This window comes from Rhyacophila brunnea, unplaced genomic scaffold (genome assembly GCF_057557595.1).
Source record: "Rhyacophila brunnea isolate RB1 unplaced genomic scaffold, BYU_Rbru_1.0 scaffold_7, whole genome shotgun sequence".
NCBI lineage: Eukaryota > Metazoa > Arthropoda > Insecta > Trichoptera > Rhyacophilidae > Rhyacophila > Rhyacophila brunnea.
This window is the reverse complement of record NW_028233339.1, coordinates 19,058,297-19,079,810: the sequence shown is the minus strand read 5'-3', so window position 1 is coordinate 19,079,810 and position 21,514 is coordinate 19,058,297. Positions and strand designations below refer to the sequence as shown.

General features: G+C 34.0%; 1 protein-coding gene across 1 annotated transcript; it reads left to right on the top strand.

Annotated features, from left to right (window-relative positions):
- The first annotated feature begins 213 nt into the window (after nucleotides 1-213).
- LOC147064581 (putative protein phosphatase CG10417) lies at nucleotides 214-20,263 on the top strand. Its single transcript, XM_085958283.1, has 8 exons — nucleotides 214-445; nucleotides 792-1,032; nucleotides 5,905-6,218; nucleotides 10,732-11,038; nucleotides 11,698-11,949; nucleotides 13,296-13,427; nucleotides 16,789-17,198; nucleotides 18,931-20,263. The coding sequence occupies exons 1-8, from the start codon at nucleotides 335-337 to the stop codon at nucleotides 19,120-19,122; spliced, it is 1,959 nt and encodes a 652-aa protein (XP_085814409.1). The 5' UTR covers nucleotides 214-334; the 3' UTR covers nucleotides 19,123-20,263.
- Nucleotides 20,264-21,514: the final 1,251 nt, after the last annotated feature.

Below are 21,514 nucleotides of genomic sequence, written 5' to 3'. Positions count from 1 at the left end.
TTTATAAATTTAAAAAGCTTTAGAAACATATATTTATGTGGTACCGAAAATAGATGGTATAGAAAAATCCTTGATTACAATAGCCTAATCAATCTAAAAAATCATTTCTCTATTTTCATATTATGGAATATTCTGACTTTACCATAGATTTAAAGCTTATTTGTGTTTGTAAGTTGTTGTACATGCATCACTTTTATCTTGTCTATGCTCTTTAGTCTATGGCAATATATTTAGTGGCGTGTATGGTGGATGTGTGGGCTAGTTGGCGCAATTCTGATTAATTTACAAAGGTTTTGTGTCTTTATTTTCACGCATTTTGTTTAATTTTAATATAATGGGTGCCTATTTATCAGAGCCGGTTACTGATAAAATCTCTAGTGATGAATCTTCTGATATTTTGTCTTGCGGCGCCAGTTCAATGCAAGGATGGCGTGTTAGTCAAGAGGTGAGTAAAGCCCGCGGTTTTTATATTTTGGTACCTCATGTCGATACAATACCCATCGGGTTGTTATATTCTCCCTACATTATTGCTTCAGCAACTACTATAATGCTCGTTTAATAATTATATTATCTTTTAGTTGTAAGAATCGTTAAAAAATGTTTCAACATTGTCAGCTATAACATTGTTTTGTTACCGCCGACAATTATTTGATTGTCACATGCGGGATATCTTTATAATTTGAGTTTAATTAACGATAATTTTTGTCATTCACAACGTAGGTACGTAATGATTACGTTTTTTCTTTGTTCTTTGCTAAAATTATTTATTATATCAACTTCCTGTGTTGTAGGATTCTCACAACTGCGAACTCAACTTTGATGAGGGTACCTCACTATTTGCGGTTTATGACGGGCATGGCGGTGCAGAGGTCGCCAAATATTGTGCAGAAAAGTTACCCGACTACATTAAAAATACAAAAGCATACAAAGATGGAAAATATTCGGATGCACTGGAAGAGGCATTTCTTGGATTCGATGCCACAATAGCTACAACCGAAGTCGTGGATGTCTTAAAAGCTATGTGTCGTTCAGGTAAGCTCTCTCAAACTACTTATCCTCCTTGTGCCTAGTTTACACCTCACGAATATTCGGCCAGGGTATTACAATCTAATGATCAACGAATGAAATGATACAAAGAATAGAAACAGTTACATTTTATTTTTTGGGTCGAGCAGCCCACCTGTAAAGCTGTACTCACATTATTATTATTCGTCCATGTCCGATCCTAATAAGATCATATGGGCCTCTACAGAGTGGAGGTTTGTAGCAGATTTTGTTTTTACGAGAAATGGATGCCAGCCACTTGCTCAACCTATTAGGTCCATACTCTGACTCATACACAAATTGAAAAACAATATGTGTATTTGCCAGACCCAGGATTCGAACCTGGGACCCACGACGCTTAAGCCGTGCGGCCATCGTGGAATTGTAGTCACATACTGTGGTGTATTGAGACAGTTGTTTGCTGAGTGTCAAGTTTATTTGAAACTATGATTTCAACTAAGTATACCCTGTTTCTAGAAAGGACAACATGATGTAACTTATCTCTTATGCCGGCACTCCATTGGTACGCACGTCAAGACGATTTACAGTCTTCGGACTTTTTTTTCGCGTGGAGCACCCCAGATCTGCGGACTTTTTAATCCACAGACCAGGCTCGTAGGATTTCAAACATGTTTGATATTTTACTCTCTGAGTTGCCAGACTTTGTCTGTCGATCACTACGTAAATTCGATTTGACATTAATACGCAATCATTCAGACCGAAAAAAAATCTGTAATTGTTTTAAATATTTTTATTGATTGATTTGTTAATTTACACATTTGAAAATGAGAGATTTATCAATTATTTTTTTATTTGTATTTATGAAATTCATAAAAGAAAACGTAGATTCATTCTATCATTCATTTCTCTATTATTTTATGCAAGTCCACATATAAATAACACAAAATTGTAGGATTATCGGAAGACATTACAATAATTGCAACTTTTGACAGCTCGACTTTTTTATTCGTTCGTTGATCAGTAGCAGACCATAGACAAATCGGACGATTTATTGTCCTCGGACTTTCGGCTCGCCAATGGAGCGCTGGCATTACAGGTGTGGCGACTTTGGTAATGGTGTCTGATCGTTCAATTATGCCAACTATATTTTGCAATAAAATACCAGATTGTTCAGTATTAAAAAGTGGTAAAAAGTCCAATTGAAGCTGCATACCTATTTGTAATATCCATTTTCATATCCAGATCCGCTTCGTTTGTGTCTTCTCATCTTTCAATCCATCTTCCTTTATCATCGTAGGGATAATTCTATCAATATGAAATTTTCATTTTATATCTACTTACTGCTTATGTGTAAAGATGATGAATTGAATGTAAGACGTGTGTAAATTAACTATGTAGAATATGTAAACACTCAGTCAGTTTAAAGTGGCTGCTAGGCCAAGGAGCCTTGGCTCAGTATGGGACTTGTCAAGTGTGAACTAACTAGGCTTTAGCCGGATCGCATATACAAACTCATCTCGACTGTGAATTTGTCGATGTAATTTTGTTATCATTCACAGAATACATGTAACCTAATGTACTCCCACACATAGCGCCGATTTTTGGTACAAAAAAAACATTTTTTCACATACAACCAATTTCACTGGACATCGGCCCCATGTACATGGCAAAATATTAACAGTGCAGTGCTCCTTGCGGTCAGCCATTCATTTCGTCTAGTCGCACCACTGTCCCGGCTATTATACATATTATATTTATAATAATTTTGTAGATTAGGTACCTATCTTGAAGAATAGAGTTGATGAGCTGAATGAAATAAAGAACATGTGCTTATCATCTTTAATCCATTCGCTGCGGACTTTTCATTAATATTGAATCACCACATTTAAATAGCATGGTAATTATATCGAATGGCCACCTGATGGGCAACGCACCATTTGCGTTGGATGCAGTGAATGGGTTAACATGACAATTCTCTGATTTCCATTAGGTTTGGGTGGTGGAATTTGTATTGTACTTCTGATGTTGAATATAATCGTGGGTATCCATCCACATGAAATACCTATTATGAATTTTGATTGTACTGTCGAACAAGATCTTGTCAACATCTTTAAACTTCTCTCATCAACTTCAACAACTTTAAATCTTTACTCATTGATGAGTGAAGTGGACTGGAGTGAGTTGCTCGAGATTTGTGATGTGAATGAGGCGGTACAATGTTTTTACAATATTGTGTATAATATTTTTGATCAATGTTTTTCGAGGAAGTCGCCATGTCGTGGTGGAAGGCGATACCTGAGGTGGTTTTCTCGGGAGATTATTGGGGACATTAAGGTCAAGCATAACTATCATACAGCATGGAAGGCTGGGCATGATCAGACTGACTATATCATGTTTAGCATCTATCATTCGAAAGTGAGACAAGCTGTTCGACGGGCCTATCGAACATATATGGAAACGGCAGGAGATTCCATTCGCGAAAATCCTTAATTGTTTTGGAATTACGTAAAATCGTTAAGAAGAGATGGTGGGTTTACCGATAGGATGAGTTGGAAGGGCGAAGAGGTGACCGGACATGGAGTGGCAGAAGCATTTGCTGGTCATTTCAAGTCTGTCTACGCATGTAGTATTCCAAATCTGGATGTTGCCTCAACGTCAGGAAAACCGTCATGTGGTGCCCAATCCGTCGATATTTTTTCAATTAATGAGGGCGATGTACTTCAGTTTATTAAAAAACTAAAGAATACTCGCTCTTTGGGACCTGATTATGTTCCTACATTTTTTTTAAAGGGTTGTATTGACTTTGTCAAAGGCCCGCTTTCATATATATTTAATCTCGCAATGGAGACAGTATCTTCCCGGAAACGTGGAAGATGTCGAAGGTTACTCCAATCCATAAGAGTGGTACAGAGTCATCAGTGGAGAATTACAGGCCGGTAGCTGTTCTCTCTGCACCAGCAAAAGTTCTTGAGATGATCATGCACAACATGATTTCTCCAAAAATTGAGTCATTTATAATAAATGAACAGCATGGATTTAGAGCAGGCCGATCAACGGAAACTAACCTGATGGTATTTACCGATTATGTGTCATCGGCACTGGATAGAGGCCACCAGGTTGACTGTTCTTACAATGACTTCTCGAAAGCATTTGACAAGGTCGATCATGACATCCTGATGGAAAAACTCCAACTTATTGGATTGTCGGATCGATTTTTGAAGCTATTCGGGAGTTATTTTAGGAACCGTCAACAATACGTATCGTACGGCCTTTATCAGTCACAGACCTTTTACACATTTTCTGGTGTCCCCCAGGGCTCAAACTTAGGGCCCTTGCTGTTCACGATTTTTATAAATGACATAGCATTGGTAATAAAAAATGCTATGTTTTTGTTGTTCGCTGATGACTTGAAACTCTTTTTGGAAGTTGTCACCTTGGACGATTGTCGTCAGCTCCAACTTGATATAGATAATATATTAAATTGGGGCAGGCGTAACAAACTAGAATTCAATATTGATAAATGCAATCTTTTATCGTTTACCAGAGCCTCAAAAGTGTTGTGTTTCCAATACTCGATGCATGGCAGAGTTCTGTCACGAACATCATCTGTAAGGGATCTTGGCATTACGTTTGAGAGTAAACTGACATTTATTAGCCATATAGTTACCATTTGTAACAAAGCGCTTAAAATGTTGGGCTTCGTCATGCGTACTTCCCGGGTCTTTTCAGATGTTACGGTATTAAAACTTTTATTTAATTCTTTAGTTCGAAGCAGACTTGAGAGTGGGTCTATTGTTTGGGCACCGCAGCAGTTGAAGTATGGCCTTATGATGGAGAGGGTACAGAAGAAATTCTCGAGACTTCTTTACTTGAGGTTGTATGGATACTATCCGTGGCTTTATCCAACTGACTTTCTCTTAGGCATGCTTACATACTGCAGTCTGCAATTTAGAAGAAATCTTTATTTAGCTACGTATTTTTTTCGACTTATACAAGGTATAAATGAGAACTCTGCCATTCTGGGCAGTGTTGACCTGTGTGTCCCTGATAACTATCTTAGAAATAGAGACCATCAGTTGTTTATTCTCCCAAGGTGCAGAACCAACCTGCCACTGGTAATGCCAATTGGGAGAGTGATAACTATGTTCAACGAAATTGCTTCGGGTGTTGATATAATTCCACCTACGTGAGAATGAGTTTAGGTGGATGTTGTTTTATAAATTCTTAAAATAGGGTCTGCTTAACTCATCCGGTGTACTTCCTTGTACCTATCTAATTCATCTACTGATATATCTATTTTTTTTATGTAATACTGTTATATTTATATATCTTTGTTTCTAAATGTCATGTTGTGAACGTCTTAAACTTATAATTTGTAATGTCCACAATATGTTAAAAAAATAAATGAATTGAATTGAATTGAAATTATGAACTAATAAAGCCCCTCCTACTTTTAACCGCACTTCGACTGCAACGACTTCCGGCTATCGACGAGTTGTCCACGTGTTAAAACTGTGAATTAACAAGCTCCTCCAATTTAGTTAATCGCACTTTGACTCCAGCGACTTCCGGTTATTGCCTAGATCTTCTTGTCGGACAGTAGTGGTTATATATAATGTCCCATACGCGATTTGCAGGGCCCATTTGGTTATCACGGGTTTTAATTAATTAATTATTAATTATATATATTATATATATTAATTTAATACAATAGTATATTTTATCAATTCACATTATTTAAAATGAAGTAATTATGTTCAATGTCTTTGAATTTCAAAGTGATCACATATTATTCAAACAAATATCTCAATGGTAATAATTAGTATTACACACAATATGATATAATATTTTTGTACAAAATTTTTGAATTGTTTCCAATGATATCTGGTTGGCTTTTAGAAAACGAGTTGAACAAAGAGGAAGAAGATGATATTGACGAAGAAGAGGAAGTGAGCAACTTATTTGAAGAGGCCACAATGCCCCTCGAAGATATCATAGCCAAGTACCAAGAAGGCAAAGTAAACACTGCAACTAATAAATTAAAAGTGGAAGGTGCTTCTGAAAAAGTTCTGTCACCATATTTAAGACCAAAGCGAGCTGGTTGTTCGCGAGATAAAACGGCCGGCTGCTCGAGCTCCTTAAAAACAGAAGAATCCGATTCCGTCACATCATCCACCACTGCTGATAAATCAGGAACTTCCAATGAATCACAGGTAACACTCGCCATGTATACTTTTATCAATGCCTTAAAAAGTTTTAATTCAAGCAATCAAAAGCCTACATATTGTGGTATTTGGTGAAGTTCGTCTACCCACCAGATTTCTTCTATTAAGGCTTAATTACACCGGCAGACGCGCAGATCCAACGATCCACGCCGACCGTCGTGAGGAATCGGTATTCTACTATATGTAATTACACGCAAGTATTTGATCGTGTTGACCCTTGCTTTTGATTGGTTTACAATAAATATGGTGTTGCTGTTATTAAAAATATAGGTTTACCCAAAACTATTTCTTTGTTAGATTGTTGACTACACTGAACAGTTTTCCCTCGCATATTTACGTCAAAACTCAGCTGTCGAAAGTATATTTTATGCAAGTAGCGAGTCACGGCCATTTGAAATTGGCTATTGTATTATAGAAAATATTTTCATTTTGCATACTTACGTATTATTCTTAATTTAAGTATATAATGGATAATTAACTATTTCTTTCAACTATTCAACAAATTATTCACAAGATTTAAGAATGTACCATTCTAATTATTGAACATACATAATTTTGAAAAACACAAGTATCAAGGGCCAATAGTTAAAATCTGTCGTAATTGGTATGTCACCTTGTAGCATAGTAGACAATGCGCACGAGGCGTAAACCCAAGAGATGCAGGTTTGATTCCTGCCGGGTGTCTTACATTTTTCAAAAAGATTTTTTCTATTGGTTATAACATTTTCTCAGAAATGGTTTTCAAAATTATGTATGTTATATAATCGATAATTAACTACATGGCAAGTTAGATTGATTGTAATGAGTATTGCTATATTATTATGTACAAGTCACTCGGCTAACAGGGCGCGCCGTAAACGAAAACACTGGGTCAAAAAATGTCGCAAAATAACACAAGAAAACGAAGTCTACTTATAAAACGTTATAGGTAAATCAATATACAACAGCATTATGAACATAGTGTACAGTATAGGTACCCACATACAAAAATGCCACTGCTTGAATATTCCACAATCAAAATAATTAAAGCATTCTACGTAGGCACTTGATCTATCGTTGCCGATAACATCTGTGATGTTTTCAAATATCCTATCTTTTAAATTATTTTTAGAATATACAATATTCCGCCCGGTCTCTGGTGTATATTAATTCAATGAGGAGTGTGTTCTCGGCGCTAGTCTATATCATTCAATTTTTTGCCATCTTATTAGTTGATAGTATTGGAAAGAGAGCTGATGTTGATCGCTCGATTGGTGTATTCAGAATGTCACGTTTAGCAACGGTGACGCGGGTCGCAAAGCGGCCGGCAACTTCGGATATTTTCATATGTTCTCGGCAATCTTCGATTCGGCTGTAGTAGAATCGTGGCCAAAAAATAGGATTTTTTCAAATTGCTCACGATTGTTCACGACTGTGGACGATTCAAAGTGACATTTAACCATAGACAATATTATCTTTTCGCAATTGTAGCAGACGGTCGGGCCAATGTAATTTGAGCATTAGGAACACTTTCAAGCCATAGGGTTTGTCTTTGTTACGATATGAAGAAAAGCTAGAAGAGCTGCCTCAGCCTCTCAACTCATGTTGACGTATCTCCTATATATTATTATCCTAAGAGATTTTGGAAAACGCACATTTTTTTAAATTTAAATACCATTTTGTTGATTATTAAAGAAATTCACTTCAATTTTTGGAGTCCCGAATCTACTTCCATTTGAATCGGGCACAATATGATAAAACTCGACACAATCACAGATAATATCATTTTTAAATCGCGTTTTATATCCGTCACCATACATTTGCGCATCTTGCTGTCCGTGTACCTCAAATTGATTATAATTTCGTTTAATACTTTCTATATAATCGATATTTCACAAATCTAAATTAATATTCCACAAAACTATTCAAATCTGTAAGCGGCACATTGGCGTACTATTCGTTTTAACATGAAATAATTACATATTTCCTCACAAATTACTACTAAAATATAATCCAAAACCACTTCACTGCCACTTATCTGTCAAACTAATAGACTAATGATTGTCTTTTGTTTTCTTTCGCGAACTGAAGTTCATTTGACGTGTCAGAATTCAAATTTAGAATTTGCAGGAATAATCGAAAAATGTGACATTTCTATTAGCACCCATAAATAATCAATTTCAATCAAGACATTTATTGTAAGATGAAGATAATTTTAATACTTCTATCAGTAAATTGAATAATTTCAGACTTAATAAATAAGAAACTACATTATATAGGTACATATTACGCTCTTCTCAATATTATAGTAAGTCGATGGTGATCTGACAATAGTATCTATCTGCAGTTTTGGCGAATTCTAGGTTATTGGTGTATTTTGTACAAAATGGTGACGGATCGAATGGAAATATTATTGTTCTACGAAAACAATCCTAAAATGCTCAAATTTGACGTGGAAAATGGTGTCTGTCTGCATCGAAGTGTCTAGGAACTAAAAAGAAATATTATCTATCTGCTTGATTTATTTTATTATTACATTACAATTTCCATACATCTTTAAATGACTGTTTTAGTACTAATATTAAATCATTTCACTTGAAAAATAAAAATAATACTGATACCGACAAAAACAGTTTTTTGAACCCCCTGAAAAATTGACTATAAATGTCAGATATATATTATTCTCAGATCAACGTCGAAGTATCACATACTTCCATATAAAATAGATAGGTAGTTATCGTGATTCAGTAATAATTGTATTATTTTTACATTTAGGTAGGTAAATGAAATTGATGTGACGTTTAATACAGGTAGGTAATTAAAAATTAATGATGTTTATATATTTTATAATAATAATTATTGTATATAAAATTACAGTAACCTTTCTTCTTCTTTTATATCATTAGCAACTATTAATACCTACTCCATAAAAATAACATTCTAATAATGCTTCTTATTATGCATGTTGTTTGTTATTTTTTTATCATTCATCACTTATAAGTGAAATTAGTCAATTATGACATTTTTATTACACAATTAGGTACAATATGTAAGTAGATACCTGCTACTTTTTTCACTTTTGTACATGATAAAAATAATACTTTTTATTTCCCCACCCAGATAATTTGTTAAATAATAAATTTAGCATGTTGGAATTTATTCATTAGTATATTAAGTACTTTAAAGAATTTTAAAATAAAATACCATTTTTGTTCCTAAGCAAAGCATATGGACACACCGCTTCAGGATGGTAATTACGAGTATCTTAAAAGACATTATGAGAAATAGTTTTTACATTTTTTCAATCTAATGGGATCTTCCCCCATTGAATAAATAAAACGTATTATAATGCAATAATCTAAATGTATAAAAATTAGACTATCCTGTAGTGGCGATGGGTGGAGGTAGGGTGGATCCACCATAGATAGTACAGACTAAACTTTGTCAGTTATACGTATTTGTTTACATTGAACTAAGACTACAATTTACAGATGGTGTTGGTTAGTTTTTAAAATTCAAATTAACCCTGGGAAACCAAGCCATAATACGTATCTGCCCATAAAATATTTAAAATTATGCTATTAAATCATACATCATTTTGGATATTTAATAGATAGAATAATATTTTAACTGCTATTGTTTGGTTTAGGCAGGGCTTAATGAATTATAAAGAACTAACCAACAACATGACGTGTAATGTATGTTCTTAGTTCAACGAAAACAAATAAGAATGAATGAATAAGTGCAATATATAAACATATTATATTCTATTAAAATGTCAGTGATAGCAATCGGCGATTGCCAGCTGTTCTGCTAGGCCTATCAGTCTGAAGTGGTGTGAGACGATATTGTGAAGGCCAGACTCCAGAATAGACTACGCATATGACCCCAAATTTATATTGGCAGTGACGACTTGCAAATCGTAAAACTGACAAATCGGCGAAATGTCAAACTGTCTGCGGTGAATGAAAATCCATCCCGAAGGGAAAACTATGGCGCCGTCTATGCATACTTCACAATTATATTAATATCCAACACCGCCACGCCGTCTGCAAGACCTAGCGAGACAGACTGGCGACCGCCAGCTGGCTCTGCTAGTATACTATTAATATTTAAGTAGGTACAGTAAATTTTCAATTGTAAATAATGATTTTATTTATAAAAATAAATTTGCATATCGAAGGTAATAAGACGTCAAAAGGGACATCTTAGCAAAAGTTGGTTGTTTATGGGGTTAGATTGTTCAGAATGTCATCTTCTACATCGCAAAAGTGTGTTCAAGAATTAATCTGTGACAAAAGTATAACTAATGAAAAATATACAATGAAACTGATGATATTCTATTTTCAAATAATTGTTCTCTTGTGAAGTTGCAAATTGTCACCCATAAGCATACATTGGCTTGGCACTTTTGTCATTATATTTCAATATAAATTGTTGTGAATAGGCAAAACCCTATGTGAGCTGAAGATTTGACGTTTCTTTGGTGATATAAAACATTATTTTTGTTTATTGCCCCCAGGTATCAACTAGCAACGGAGAAGTTAAGCCTGATTCCGAAACACCCGCAGTAAGCTCAAATGCTGAGACACCCAAAAAGAGTCAGGATAAGTCAATGCCAGATAGCTCTGAAGACATGTGCGACTTACCTTCGCCGAGTAAAAAGCAGACAGAACCTGCAAAGAAAGAGTCATCACCTGTGAAACAGGATCAATGTAACGGAGATGTTACCAATTCTAAAAGCGATGAAGTCAAAGAAAATGTGACATCATCATCTCACGAAAATGGCGATCTAACTACTCCCACTAGCATAAAGGGAAAATCATTAGGTAAAATCTACCAGTATTAAGTAAAATAATTATATCACATTAATGGGAGCAGCGTTACGCTGATTATTGATATTAATTTTGTTTTTATAGTCAAATATTTTTGGTAATACATCTTTACTTTTCAATTTGTATTATGTTTGGATTTAGTATGTACAACTTGAAAAATACAACATGTTAAGAAATTCAGTTATAATTATCTAAGTTTGTTTTCTTATTGTTCTTACAAACAATATTATGTAACACTAGAGACAAACAACTATAATTTGAAATGTGGCGATTTTGAAAACTAATAACTCAAAATTCATCGCAATACCAAGGTTGTGCTTTAATTTATAGCTGTCTGTGTATAGAGTAATTATTAGCAAAGATATTTCACATTGTTGAAGAGTTGTGTAGCATTTGTTGATGTGATATTATAATATATTTCTTAAATCTCTAAAATTGTCTCAATATATTATTACTAACAAGTAATTTACCATTTTTACTCTTTAAGAATGTATTGGCCTCTGTGTGTTATATTAACATTTTTTACGAGTAGTGATTTTTAACCAGTAGGCCCTTGCCCACATTAAAAAAATAATATTAATTTTTGTCAGTCGTGGGATCGTACTCTTGACCCTGGTTGTACAATATAATATTGTTATGTAAAAAATTTCCAGCCAAAACTTCAGGAGTCCCTAGTACAGAAAATTCCAAAAGCCCGTCAGAGTCAGATTCTACAGACATGCCCGTTATAAAGAAACGCATGGCTGCTGTTCTGTACAACAGTCTTCTCGGTGTAATTAATGCAGCTGAGGATGATGACAGTGACTCCTCCAACGATGAGACCTTTAAAGGAAAGGAAGAGGAATCTTCGTCTGAAGACGAAGCAGAAAATACCAATGGAGTTAATGAAGAATCGTCTGATGAAGGTAAGTCAGTTACACTATAACAACGAGGGCAATGGGTTTGTGTCCTACGATGGGTTATTTCATTTAATTTATTTAAGTTATCCAAGTCATAAAATAGATGTTAATAGAATTTTTTTCATAATAAAATTATTACCTATACAAATAATATTCTACTCAACCCATCAGTCGCAAATTTATTGAAATTAGATTCTTCAAGTTACGTTTTTACACTTTTGGTCGTGAGTCGAGTTTCATACTAAATAAATTACGAGCCAAGGCCCTCCCACGGAGCAACTGAAATCCGACGGAACTGAAACTAAAATTCCAACCAGTATCTAGCTAATGTATTTCAATGGCGGCTCGCTGACGACTAGACTGGAATCTCTCAGTTTCAAAACAGTCGTGTAGAGACGCGACATGCCAGTCGCGCGGTCTCATGTTTCCAATCACCGTAAAACAGTGGTATCAATATCAGTTAAAAATCATATTTTCCTACCAAAATTGGTAGCACTGCGTAACAAGTCTCATGCTATAAAAACCATAACAACCCAAGATTTCAAAAGTACAAGATAAGCAAAATTGAAATAACCTAATTGTGTTCGAGTAAACGCAGCAGCGTGCGTGTTGTCGGTTTTTGTACAAAACAGCTGATGGTGCAGTTTGACAGTTGGAGGTTATGTGATTATTATTTCAAGTGGGTTTCAGTAGCATGTGCGAAGTATCACATTGATCAGCTGAGTTCTGAGCTATGAGTTCCATCACCGACCGGTTCTGGCAGTTGCGCCGTCGGAGAAGGGCCTAAGTCTTCCACTTTTTGACCACTTCTATAATGCAAAAATCAGTCAATAATATTTGATCAAAAAAGTATTATTTTTTGATCGCAAATGTGAAATGTCAGTCAAAGAATATGTGATTGGAGTGCAGACTAATAAATTAAAATATACTTGTATTCACACGTACTATGGGTATTATGGGGGAGTATGGGTAGTTTCATCCGATACTTGATTAAACAAACTGGTGACAGTATTTCCAACTCACCTCTAGTGGGAAACCTGCAGCCTTATGGCCGAATGTGGCCTTGTAAGTCATTGAGTTAGACCATTCGAATGAATCTAAATTTTAAAAGTTTGTACATGGTTAGATTTTTGAAATGCATCTAATTGAAGTTATTTCAAGACAGTCTTATTAGGCTACAGCCAACTTAATGTGACCTTCCAACATGAAAATGTTCCCCCACCTATCGTGCCGTAATCAGTATGAATTGACATTTACGAGAATAACTTCAATGATTATCTCTATGACTTAACTGTACACAAAATGTATCAAATAAAATTATATAATACTTAATTCTTGGTTTTGTTAATTAGAAAATGGAGAGGAAGACACAAGCGATGAAGATGATGAGGACATGGACGAAGAGATGGATGACTTCACAATGTCTATCAAGAATGAGCCCGGTTCCGACAGTGGCTGCACCGCTGTTGTCGCATTACTCAAAGGTTAGAATCAATATTGGTATTAACCCGGCCGCCGCGTCAGTTTCAATATGAAAGGGGCTCTCTCTGCGGTACCATTTTTCTAAATGCTATGCTTCGCTATATTATGATAAATACGGCAATTAAAAATAGCTGGTATTACTGTTATCATGCCTAGATACATAAGGTTCGAAGTGCCACACTAAAAAATAGAATCGATTGTTGAATTTAGCTGTGAATACTTGAATAAAATCGTCCATAGTCCCTTGTACTGAAAAAATACGCAGCCATGTTTGTGACGTAAAAACGCGTCATTGAGATTGTGCGCCTATGAAAAGAAATAAATCACTGACACTAATTTTATTTTAGTCATGTTAGAAACACTTAAAAATGCCGTTAAAAATATTGAAAATAATAGCTTTTATTGTGTCGCATATTATTACAAGTTTTATGGGTCGCGTAAAGTTGAGTCCACAGTGGTTGAAATATGGTAATAATTCCTTATGTTCTTTTTTTAGTGTAATTTGGATTTTTACTAGATTAAACTTTTCAGTTTTATTGAGCATTGTGTTATGTTAGTGATTGTCGTTTTATGTTTTATAAAAAAAACAATATTTATTTTGTAAAATCTGCTGCGTGCTTGTAAAAGTGCTATAAAAACATTTATTGCGTGAGGTTTTAAAATTTTATAAACACTAAATTGCATACAAAGATAATATGTAATATAGTTGAAGAGTCAGTATTCCATGATTTACATTTTATATTATGTTGTATACCCGTGTGTTTTTTTTTATACTTACGTTTATTTATACGTTTTATATATTCCTTCATAGTAGTTCGTAATTTATTGGTAAAACTCGCAATCGTCCTAACTAAAATATAATAATATATTATATTTTTTCATTCCGTGTGGACGTATCTTTATGACATATTTACGACTTTCAATAATGAGCTCGATTTATGACTTTCAAACAATTGGGGTGACACATGACGACATGACCATGAGTAATAAAAATAAATGACATAATCCAGAACACAAGTTCAAGTACATATTTATAAATATTTCGACGACACAGGTTCGGTTTTTTGGTTGTATTTTATTCCCGCAAACATGGTGTTGTAAAGATCGCGGTGAATATTCAACTTGACACGATAAATCACTCGGCGCACACTCAACTCGAATGAAAATATTTTGTATACCTAGTGCGCAGGCGCTGAAAAATACCGCGTAGATTTGAACTGATGCAATCATACCGGCGAATCTCAATAGATCGAGAGGGTTCGAAAGATCGATGTTTATGAAATTAAAACAACATATTTTTGACAAAGTTAAATAGGTGGAAGTAGGCGGATGGATCGGGCTATTTTTTAATAAAATTCTCAATGCCGCATGAAAAATATTTCTTGCGTTATCCACAGGTCAAGGTTTGCGTATCTGACTGCTATACGGTCGCCCATGTGTTACGTACTAGCTGTATCCTACTGGAATACGGTCGCCGGGAAAGGGTTAAGGGGGGACATGCTCGTCGAAGGTCAAAATTGAGTTTTTATTGTATTTTCAAACCATGATCCTGGACACTCCTTAAACGTTGTAGATAATCTATTTATATAATTTTGAAGCCTTATTATCCTTTATAGTTTAAACATTTGATGACTGCATAAAGTATTTTTGTTACATAAAATAGTATTCTTTTAAACCTCTCGCTCTAATGTTTTAGAATATAGTCATATTTCGGTACATAACTGTGCAGTGGTGTTAAGATTTTTTACGTTTATTAATTTTTAAACGCATTTATGAAACCATTAGTATAATTTATTACGAGATAATTTTTGTAAAATATTCACGATAAAAAATTATATTGATAATCTCTGTGATCCCAAATTTGACAAGAATTAGGCATTTTATTATTCAAAAAATCGGCAAGATTAACACATTTGAAGATGATTCTAAAGATACTTATTATAAGCTATGTCTTTGACCATTCAAGTGTGATAAACATCTTATGAATAATGATTGCTTTATAATAATTATTGACCTAAGAATAAGGTAGTGTTTTTTTGAAATACGCCATTTCTTTTGTCATTCCCCAGTGGTTAAGCTACAACATACGGCCGTAGCCATAAATTGACGAACTATAATTAAAGTAGGGAGTAAAATTATGTTAACGCGCGTGTTTGAACATGTACCTAACCGAATTTTTTTTTGTTTTTTTTTTAAACGGTACATGTTCAAACACGCGCGTCAATATCATTTTACTCCCTACTTCAATTATAGTTTGTCAATTTATGGCTACGGCCGTATGTAGCTTAACCACTGGGGAATGACAAAAGAAATGGCGTATTTCAAAAAAACACTACCTTATTCTTAGGTCAATAATTATTATAAAGCAATCATTATTCATAAGATGTTTATCACACTTGAATGGTCAAAGACATAGCTTATAATAAGTATCTTTAGAATCATCTTCAAATGTGTTAATCTTGCCGATTTTTTTGAATAATAAAATGCCTAATTCTTGTCAAATTTGGGATCACAGAGATTATCAATATAATTTTTTATCGTGAATATTTTACAAAAATTATCTCGTAATAAATTATACTAATGGTTTCATAAATGCGTTTAAAAATTAATAAACGTAAAAAATCTTAACACCACTGCACAGTTATGTACCGAAATATGACTATATTCTAAAACATTAGAGCGAGAGGTTTAAAAGAATACTATTTTATGTAACAAAAATACTTTATGCAGTCATCAAATGTTTAAACTATAAAGGATAATAAGGCTTCAAAATTATATAAATAGATTATCTACAACGTTTAAGGAGTGTCCAGGATCATGGTTTGAAAATACAATAAAAACTCAATTTTGACCTACGACGAGCATGTGGGCCGTTAACTCTTTGAATAAGTTGCCTCTAAATGAATTACAAACTAAAACAAAAAAGTCTTCTGCCTGATTAAACATATACATAGTAATGATTATTTTGAAATCAATGAATATCCAATATGATCTAAAACTAACACTCCCATTGGGGCCCAAGTACCATGTGAAAGTTGAAAATGAAGAATTTTGATTATCTTTGTGAGGTGAGTCTCAACAATCTGTAGACTTTGTTGCAAAGATTCTTTTCTCATCATAGAAATTAGCATTTCATGGTCACTTAAAATATATTGATACCATTAAAGAGTGTTTTTGGAAACGTCATTGTATTAACGTTGAGAATAAAGCCACACATATTTGGTAAATCAGCTAACATCCGTAGTTATATCTAGCACCTTTTCAAAATATTATATTTTCAACAAGATTATTGTTTTTACAATAATCTTCTTACGATTATGTAAATGTATTTTATTGAATAACACCTATGTGTTTGTTATTTAGATAACCAGTTGTTTGTGGCGAATGCGGGTGACTCACGCTGCATAGTCTGCCGAGACGGAAAGGCTGTTGACATGTCCATCGACCATAAGCCGGAGGATGATATTGAGCTGTCGAGAATTGTAAAAGCAGGCGGGAAAGTTTCCACAGATGGCCGAGTCAACGGTGGGCTAAACTTATCGAGAGCCATCGGAGATCTGGGATATAAGCAGAATAAAGAATTGGGAGCCAAAGAGCAGATGATCACAGCATTGCCGGATGTCAAAATTTTAACCATAGATCCCACTAGAGATAAATTTATGGTGTTGGCATGTGATGGAATTTGGAATTCGATGACCAGTCAAGAGGTCGTCGACTTTGTTCAGTCCAGATTAGCCAAGGGTGTTAACAAGCTTTCGCAGATATGTGAAGAGGTAAGTCTTAGATGTCTTAAAAGTGCTCTAAAATATAAATTCAAACCAAAATTATAATCTTGTATTAAGTCCGTATCTTGTAAAATATTATGCAAAGGAGTGACATATGGGGCATTATTTGATCAATTTTAAATCAAATCTTATTTTATACATGCATTTATCATTGCATTACTTGCCATGAAATATATAAGCTCAGTCATACATATAAAATTGTCTCGACTGCAAAATGGCCATAAATCAAAGCTGCCAGTAATGTTACAACTATCTTCCGTGCACACAACCAGGGACAGTGACATCACAATATGACCAGCCAAAGCGAATGGCTGACCGCGAGAAGCAGCATCTGCACATGCGCCTCTACGAAATTTGCAATGTTCATATTGACCGTATTGAGCTGATTTATTTGCATGCAATGGCGGATATTTTTTTTCAACTAATATTGACATTGACATGTGTTGTGTGAATACCTACAAACTCACATTGTCAAATTCAACGTGTTGCAATCGAGAAGAATTTATATGTGCGACCTGGCTAATGAAAAATGAGATCATCTCTTGTAGAGTGTGACCATACTACCATTAAAATCTAAAAGTTTGAAGTTAAATACCATGTACAATGTTTTTCCCCCCATATTATTATTAGGGAGCAATCTTCTCGATCCAAATCTGCTGAAAGCCTCCTCCTTCCCATTACTCATGCATTATAATTTATATAATAATATGTAGATAGTGCATAACCTAGCCATCTAACGCAGCCCAATTTGTTGATTACACTAATTGATATCAGTACTAAATGGAATAAGTGTGTGAATAATAAAATGATGCCATGTCGCAATTTTTTTATTAATCATCCGGTGCGCTTAAGTCTGCCTGAGTCCTCATACAAATTTTATTCTTTCACAATAAACATAAAGCCTAGCGCGCATGAACGGTTAATTATCATACGGTCAACAATCGGGAAGTTGTAACCATAGTATTGTAATGCAACCCCGCACATGGACGATTGAGTGAACGGCCGCGTTGAAATTCTGTGTTCAGACACAAAATTTTACACCGACCCGAATCTGGGAATCCGGGGCTTAATGGGCAATGCTTTCAAATGAAAGCACACGCATGAACGTTGTCATCGCTGGCCGACTGCACTCACACAAGCACACAAGTGACAAGTATGATATGGAGCGCGCACATACATCGAACCGCTACGATATCCACATTTGACAGTTTCATCGATGCGTAATTCGTTGCGTGTGGGTACCTACCTGTCCCATTTTTTCAGTTTCTTTATAAATTATTATCGCTTATTATTGCATGCACCCAGTATCTTCATTTTCATTTCTTTTGGCGCAATTTTAGAAGAAGAGCAAATATGCACGCAACCTCTACAAAATCCATTTTGATGTTTGTTATCGCGTCCGCAATTCTTCGATGCGCGCGCATTGCCCCCGATATAAATTGGGCTGTGCGCGCTCAAACATACCGTCCGGTAATAAATTGGATCATGCGCTAGCAAACCAACTATTGTCCGAATGCGACCGGCCGGTTATTTAATCGTTCATGCGCGCCAGGCTTAACTGTAAATGAAAGTGATTAACTACGTTGTTAATTAGGTCAGTGCAGTAATAAATTATTTGTAATATGGTATATTATGTATTATTTTAATAAAGGTTCATTCATGGAATGTATAGAAAAATTTTAGAAATCATAAAATATTCATTTCAACTATTTTGTTACAGATGTTCAATAGTTGCCTTTCACCAAACACAGCGGGAGACGGAACGGGCTGTGACAACATGACAGCGGTTATAGTCAGATTCAAATTCACTTCCAAAAAGAGGCCTTCGGACGACGAACAGTTGGATGAGGAGGCTACTGCCAAAAGATCAAAGACTGAACAAAATATTTCAGTTACTTCAAGTGTTCTGTAATTGTTTAAAAAAAGTTAAGGTGCTTGATTGAACTTCTTTTTTTGTTTTTGTTTCGTGAATGATTTCTCCTTTGTTTATTATCTTTTTAAATTCTCAAAACAAGTGGCCATTAAAACTTACATGTTCATATATGGCCTATCGCACATTATTGTAATCAAAGACAATCGGTCAAATTTTGAGCTAACACTGTAGTACTATTGTTGTACTATTATGTTATGAGCCAACGGTGGTATAGAATGATAATGCCTGCCAGGTGAATTACTTGCCAGCTAAATAATTCCCATTGATTTATGAAATATTTTATTACATTTATAACCTATGTATTTTTTTCTTTTCTGAATTTGTTTTGTGTAAAAATGAGAAATGCATAATTGGCAGTACTTGGGACAGCTTATTTGCCAATCTTTAATTTTATTTTTTCAACTTAGGCTATCGTCTATACTGATAATACACCAATATTCCCAAAGTTAATGTGGAAAGTGTAGTTTATAAATTTACCCTGCAGCATCTGCGGATGCTTTTGTAATTAATTATTTTCTTTAGGACCATTATAATAAGAAAGGTTGATTGGCTAGTAGATTTTTTAATGGAATCTCCTACAATGTGGTGCATACGTATTAAGATTATTTTGACTAACCTTTCATTTTTTTATAAATAATAGTATAAGAATGAGAATTTACTGTGTATTATTATTTCAAGGCTGAATTCCATATTATAGTGATCTCAGTGTTGTATGTAGAGAAGGCTCAGTTTATATCATTAGCCAATCTTAGAGTACAGGTAAACGAAGTCAGTAGATTTTTAAGGATATTTTGTAGACATTTCCAAATATATTAATTTCAGTACGGTCAAACTTAAATGTTTTATTTTATATTATAATGCCATGTAATGTATACAATTGAATATGACAGCTTTTTATAATATGTATAGCCATTATAAAATGGCTCTCAACCATTGTGTTACGAGTGGATGTTAATTTTGTTGCAAAAGAGTTCAACAAATTAGTTATAATGGTCAAATTAAGTATCCAGAAAACCAGTTAACTAGGCAGCATATTTCACTATAATTTGAATCCTTTCAAATATGTGACATGTTATTGATATGTTCTGTATGTAAACAATTCAATTTTCATACTATAAAATTTTAAAATGAAAGTCCTATTTTTCCTTAAATTTTATATTATTACGATGAAATATGTATGACAAACAATATAAATTCAAGTTTTTCTTTTATTTTTTAAAGCACTTCGTAAAAACCGTCCTGAATATTACATAATTGCTGATGCTTCCAAGAGTTGATAAGTTATTCTAATATTTCTTTGAACATTCTTGAAGCTCTTATGATTCATGGTTTTAACAATTCTCAGGACTTTCTCATAATATTAATATCAACTACATTTGCTTATATCCATTTAAAATCTGTCCAGGTCCATTTGACAGAAAACAGGTTGAGAGACTTGTTTTTTGATATGGATAGTGATGGTATGTTTCAGAACCAGAAAAATAGATTTGTATGTTTCCAATTATTGTTTCAGGTGTTTCAAATGTTTTTGTTATAATCTATCACAGCTGCTTTGTAAATTTCAAAAATCATTTAATGTGTAGGTGCTACTGGTAGGAAGAAGTATAATTTATTATTGTGATGTATCATACTATAATCCAAAAATATATTATATCAATTGGCCATTCAGTCAGGCAGTTAAAAAGTTTCAAAATTTCACACAGAGCACACTTGTTAATTTCATATTGAACTATGTTTGAATTTATAGTGTTTTTATTTTTTTTTAAGAATTTCTCTGACTATATTTTAATTTTCCATACAATAATTTTCTACAAACTTCGATACAATTCATTTTTGCATGTCAACATTTTTGCTGTTAAAATCAAAACTAATGAATATGTACCATGTTAATAATATTCAATCACTATCCATAAATAATATGGCAAAGTTGGTACACGGTAATAATTATTATTTCATTTTATTTTCTAAAATAGGGATTGTATGAGAATATTATTGTTTCCCTGTGATTATATTTTGTAATTTCTTGTATTGATTATAATTAATAATTTCTGATTACGTGTTTTTATTTATTTTTTATTTGCCTCTAAGGTTGAGTGCATAACATACATACTTTTCAAATAAATATTTCTTACAAAAAATCTGGTGATTTACATATTACATTGTGCATTTTAATAAACCTTCATTTTCAGACATCACACGTCTTCACCTTGATAGTTTTAATAATTTGTATAGAAAAAGAAGGCAGTATACTTCATTCATGCAACACAAAGAGATCCCCACCACACATCCTGTAAAGAAGTACTAATAAAGTGACTGTAAGAAATTATGCAACAATGAAAAACAAACAATCGATAATATGGAAATGTCACGA

Bases quoted from the DNA above. Each gene is read 5' to 3' on its own strand.
- LOC147064581 (XM_085958283.1), top strand. From the start codon at position 335: ATGGGTGCCTATTTATCAGAGCCGGTTACTGATAAAATCTCTAGTGAT. The intron at 1,033-5,904 runs GTAAGCTCTCTC...GTTGGCTTTTAG, and splicing joins AAAAGCTATGTGTCGTTCAG to AAAACGAGTTGAACAAAGAG. The intron at 11,039-11,697 runs GTAAAATCTACC...AAAAATTTCCAG, and splicing joins CATAAAGGGAAAATCATTAG to CCAAAACTTCAGGAGTCCCT.